At 41.1% G+C, this 6000-nt stretch overlaps 1 protein-coding gene across 1 annotated transcript in view; it reads left to right on the forward strand.

The window, feature by feature from the left end:
- The window catches only part of acad11 (acyl-CoA dehydrogenase family, member 11), a 146952-nt gene extending 142528 nt beyond the window's left edge, over positions 1-4424 (forward strand). The window contains exons 19-20 of the mRNA XM_036558811.1: positions 1249-1358; positions 2809-4424. Coding sequence (XP_036414704.1) covers positions 1249-1358; positions 2809-2923 — 225 coding nt within the window. The 3' untranslated portion in view covers positions 2924-4424. The remainder of the gene's footprint in view (positions 1-1248; positions 1359-2808) is intronic.
- The last annotated feature ends 1576 nt before the right edge of the window (positions 4425-6000 follow it).

Consider the following 6000-nt stretch of genomic DNA (forward strand, 5'->3'; position numbering starts at 1 on the left):
TCTGAGTGGATCAGACACAGCAGTGCTGCTGGAGTTTTTAAACACCTCAGTGTCGCTGCTGGACTGAGAATAGTCCACCAACCAAAAATATCCAGCCAACAGCGTCCTGTGGGCAGCGTCCTGTGACCACTGATGAAGGACTAGAGGATGACCAACACAAACTGTGCAGCAGCAGATGAGCTATCGTCTCTGACTTTACATCTACAAGGTGGACCGACAAGGTAGGACTGTCTAATAGAGTGGACAGTGAGTGGACACAGTGTTTAAAACTCCAGATGAACAATAACCCTGACCATTTAAATAAAGTCATAGCGTTCTACATATAATTGATTAGTGTACATAATTATTTGACGGATCAGGTGTGGATGTAACTCCTTGCCTATGTCTTGATAACGATCAGTAAAGGTAGCATGACATGCTAATGCTAACAAGTCATGAAACTCCAAGGAACAACTTTGAGTCCTTACGATGGAAATCTGACTCGATAATATAACTGGGTCACTGTGCTAAAGAGGGCCTTTTGACTCATTTCTGGGCTTCTTATCCCAAGAATCTAACTCATCTTTTGCACTTCAAAACAAAAGAAAAATTCTTTCAAATCCAACTGCACTGATCTGAAAGTGAGTATCCCAAAAAGAATGGAATCTGAAGTAAAGGTAATAAGTGGACAAACAAAACACTGAAAAAATGGCATTATTTGTTGAGGCTTCTGTGTAAATTTTCTGTTATATATATGTTTTCTACTTTTATCTGATGCTAAAAAAAGAATAACTTGTACACACCTGGGCAAAAAAATGGGCCGAGCCCAAAATATAACAGTGTTTACTGAGGGTTCTGGCTGGTCAGAGTCCAGATTTAAACCCTGTAGTGAATATTTGGTCTCATATTAAACTCAAACCAGCTCAGCAGTGTTTTCCAGCTGTGTGAAGCCGTCAGTGCTGAGTGGATCAATACTGACTCTTCTTTCTATGAAAGACTGTCTGAACATTCACAAACTAAACTACAACACTGAAAGACATCAAAGGGAAAAGCTCTCCATATTAACTTCATCTGTTTGTTTACTGATTTGTTGTTGAGACCATTAAAACCTTGATGTTCAGCCACTTTGGTGGCGTCTTGTACTTAACGGTTGACTGAATATTAAGTAAACAAAAGTGTGCTACTAAAACTGGTGTAAAATGAAGCTTTTTTCATCGTCCAGGCAGAATGAGTATCTGAGTATCGTACGTTTCTCTCATTCTCTTCCAGATCGGGATGATAAAGGTGGCGGCCGGTAGGATGGCGATTAAGGTGGTGGACTGTGCCATTCAGGTCCACGGGGGTGCAGGAGTGTCTGATGACTTCCCCCTCGCTCAAATGTGAGTACATTTACATTTATCAGATGCTCTTATCCAGAGCGACTTACAGTTTGATCGTTTTACCCAGGTAGGTGAAGGTAGTGTTAGGAGTCTTGCCCAGGTGGGGATTGAACCCCAGTCTACAGTGTAGAAGGCAGAGGTGTTACCCACTACACTACACCAACCAACAGAGTCGGACAGTCTAAACATTTCCTTCACATGATTTCTGTTCGTAGTTGAGGATGTAATTTTATCGGTATCTTTATTAGACGTCTTGGTCATTGATTTGTGTGTATATATGTGTATATATATATATATATATATATAAAGATAAAACCTGGATGAGTGCAGACAGGTGTACTAGGTGTGATACAGTTAAGCAGTTAACCTCCTTCCATGCTCTGTGACGTATAGCAGTGTACCATGTTTTGGGCTCCTGAACTTCAGCAGTAATCAGTTGCAGAGCTTCACCCCGCAGCCCGAGTGAGGATCCAGTACGGGAGGAGCTGTTAGCAGCCATGCTGGGAATACATGCTGTCCAGCGCCTCGTTAGCGTGACATTCACTGCTGTGAGTGAGCGGGTCGGCAGGCGCCCAAGCAGAGATAGGATTCATTTCCACATTATAACAGTGTGATTAAAAAGTATACACACAAAATGTACACACTGTAAATAGTTACATTTTTTAAAGAGAATAAATGTTTATATTGGGCTGTTTTAGGTTCATTCGTACAACGACTTTTGTGTTGAAGAGCCTGAATTTGGGGGGGACTGGTGGGTTTTCTGAAGTAGAGAAGCAGAGAGCTGTGTTTCTTCTCGCTGTGTTTTCAGCAAATTAAAAATAAAGCTGCATTTCGGATCGTAACGTGGAGTCGTCTAAGTTGCTCCCGGGAACCCTGAACGTTACAGCATTTTGCAATTTTGTAAATCCTTATTTAGCACGAAAAAGAAGAGCCTTTCCTGTTCCAGCATGACTGAGCCCCAGAGCACAAAGCAGCTCCATAAAGGCCTGACTGGGGGAGTTTGGTGTGGAAGAACTCGACTGGCCCTCACAGAGTCCTGACCTCAACCCCATCACACACCTTTGGGATGAACTAGAACGGAGATTGTGAGCCAGACCCTCTCGTCCATCATCAGTGTCTGACCTCACAAATGCTCTTCTGGATGAATGGGCAGAAATTCCCACAGACTCTCTCCAACATCTTGTAGAAGCTTCCCAGAAGAGTGGAAGCTGTTAGAGCTGTAAAGGGGACCAACTCCATATTAATGCCTATGGGTTTAGAATGGGAGTCATAAAAGCTCCTGAAAGGTGTAACGTGTAGGTGTCCCAATACATTTGTCCAAGCAAGAGAATGGTCAGGGGAACGCTTACGGAAGGACCGTGATTAGAAAGAAAACACAGGTTTAGGTTCTCTGGAACCTTAATTACCTTTGTTTTTTAAGACTACTAATAATGTGTGTAACTGTGTCCAGGTATGCTTATGCCCGGACGCTGCGTTTAGCTGACGGCCCTGACGAGGTTCATCTGTCCTCCATCGCCCAAATGGAGCTCAGGGATCAGCTCAGACGAATGGCTGCCAAGCTGTGAACAACCTGACCGCAGTGTTTCCTCATGGACGCCGGAGACCGTCTAACAGCCTCTCAGAAACATAGTAGTGTGTAATTAGCCAGGTAACAGATACAATCAGCTCTTACTGTCATCGACTCAAATAATTCAAATATTTGACTCGAACATCGTTGATTGAACATCGTCCTCAAACAATGACTGATTAGGCAATATTCCTGTCCTTTATGTATCATCTGTCTTACACTGAAACTCTGCCTTTACATTGATTTCTTCATGAGCTCTGAGTGCTCACAATACACTTCACCTCAATTTGACAAACGGTCACTAACCTAGAATTAATGGTCGGGTCAATGCAGCAATCTGTATAATCAGGAAATACCTCAAACACTAAATCAGCCTGTAGTGAAAACTACAGTATTGACTCAACCAATACGAAGACTGCAGCGTTTAATCTGGTTATGCTGAACCTTCAGCGGTGTGTTCAGTTTCCCATCAGTCGCTCTGTTGTAGCAGATCTGTGAGCAGATTCTTGGCTGATTGTACAACAGTACACAGCAACTGTAGAGGTTTTCAGTGATGCTGTATTTTAAGGAACACACTGAGTGGAAAAACTGCATCTTTCATTGGTTTTCCCACTAAAAATAAGTTCTCCACAGGGAACAAAACATTAAACAAAAAATATTGTGCCATAACTTTCGCAGAGGCCACATTTTATGTTTTATTTTTTCCCTTATACGTAAAATTCAGCAAATAAACAGAAGAAGTGCATTAAAATTTACAGAAGTTTGTTCTCTATAGTGTTAACCCTTTTTTTCACCAGGGGCGCCTAAACTTTTGCATACAGCTGTATTGTTTACAGAATAGTTTCAATTTCAACCTATTTTAACAACCAAATAATAAAACTACATTTTTCTATGGTTTTGCAGTCACAGAATTATGAATATGTACTAAATTTTCACATTGATTTACTGAAAACATGTTTTTGGCAAAAAATTAGTGACTAAAACTGCACTTTAGAATATGGAACAAATCTTGAAGTATTATTGGCTTATAAAATTCTTATTAGCTCTAAATTATTATTGATCTTATTGCTCATAAATAAAGCAATAAACCTGACACTACCTGGAACCCATGGGGATCAAATGATGCCAATTTCACACCTCAAATTTAAGAAATAGTTCATACTCAGTATTTTGCATAACAAGATCTTTTGTGTTTATAGTGCATTATTACAACTAATAGGGCAATTATTTGTGATTTTCACATAACAGACCTCTGATTATGCAGGTCCTAATGAATAAACCATGGATGCGTCTTATTTGGACTTTTCTGGACAAAAAAACAAAACCCTAATTAAGCCTCAGTGTGTTCCTTAAAATAAAGTGTTCAGGTTTTGCTTGTAGAAGGAAAATGTAACTGAATGATAAATAGATTTTTATATGAACTTAATTCTTACTGCTTTTCACTTCTCTGATTACTTATGAAAAAACAATGTCAATAAAATTTGATTCAATCAATTTGATGAACTACTTTTTTTCACTCACACACATATAAACACACGTACACATATAATTCTGGGCTAAAGTCAGAGAGCAGCCTTTGTTTATTTAATTTACAGACAAAACTGCCAATAAGAACAAGTTATTTATTTTTCAGGAGATATTTTTGAGGAGATTAGATATTAGACAACCACTTGCATAAGAAATCTGCTTTCATAAGTTTTTGTTTTCAGGACAAACAACAGAAAAACGACCTACATTGTCTGACCAACGAAATGGTACTTACTTTACAGTGTCTTTTGGACTCTGAAAGGCAAAAGCATTTCTTTTTGGTTACTGAGGTGATGTTTAGGGTCAGGTTTAGTGAGACGCTCAGATACTTCTTATTATATAAAAGTACTGTGCCTTGTCATCAGGAGATCGCGAGTTCAAACCCTGGTGATGCTACAGCCATGGGGTCCGAGAGAGCACAATTGGCCTCGCTCTCTCTGGGTGGGCAGGATGGCCCCATCACCCAATGATTCAGTATGAGAGAATTCACTTGCTTTAAGGAGGAGCAAAGTCAGAAGACCTGGAGGAAATAGGGCTCCTAACAACCACCTGGAAGACCTGGTCGACCCCAAAACTGCCCCCATCAGATAAACAGCACTGAAAGCTTTTGTCTCTGAGAGAGAGGAGAAAATCAAGCTGATCAGATCTGAAAACATCCACAGGTGTTTCTGTCCATCCTTCCACTGTGAGAAGACGACTCAGCGCTGTGGGTCTGAAAGGATGTGTAGCTGATCAGGAAGAACCTCACTGAGAAAAGGAGACGGACACATCAAACAAAGAAGCTGAACGATGGACTGACCACCCCAGAGTCCAGACCTCAACACCACTGAATGTGTTTGATTACTTCAGAAAATCATCAACCAGCTTCTAAGACTGAACTTTGGAGGTGTGTCTGCAGATTCTTTGAGGAGCTGAAAGTGAGTCTCTTGTAAAGAACGGAAGCTGGAATAAAGGTGAAGAGTGGATTGTGTAATTATATATTAATTGTATTTTTTCGTTGAAAATAATGAGTCACTTGTAGTTCGTGGCTGTTTTGACCAAAACTAAATGAATGCTGGGTGGTGTGTGTGACTCACACTGCTGTATGTGCACACAGACTGAGACTGTTCATCAGTTCTAGTATGTCAGTGGACGTATGTTTCTCGGAAGCTCGGTTCCCTCTGGGCTCATCGTCTTCCGTTCGCCCTTCATTAAATCATATGAGGAATGGATGCAGGCAGAGCTCTTCAGCAGATGTGTGGATGGGGGTGAAAGCGCGTGAACGAGACAGCAGGAAGCGCATATTTATATATTTACAAAGCAAGACTGGATTAGTAGGACAGTGTGGCTGAGCTTCAAATACTCGCTGTCTCAGTGGTTGACAGATGAATGAGGCCGTGAGTAGCTGCAGAACCATTTAAGGTCAGAGTGGTTCTTCTCTGATTTGTCATTTCTGATCTCATCACTGGTACGTGGTCTGGCTGTGCTCAGCATGTTCCACGTCCCCCTTCTCCATGTGTCCCTTTATCTCTCTAGGGCGGTGGTGCGCATGATATGTTGACCTCAAAG

Source organism: Colossoma macropomum, unplaced genomic scaffold (genome assembly GCF_904425465.1).
Source record: "Colossoma macropomum unplaced genomic scaffold, Colossoma_macropomum, whole genome shotgun sequence".
Classification (NCBI taxonomy): Eukaryota; Metazoa; Chordata; class Actinopteri; order Characiformes; family Serrasalmidae; genus Colossoma; species Colossoma macropomum.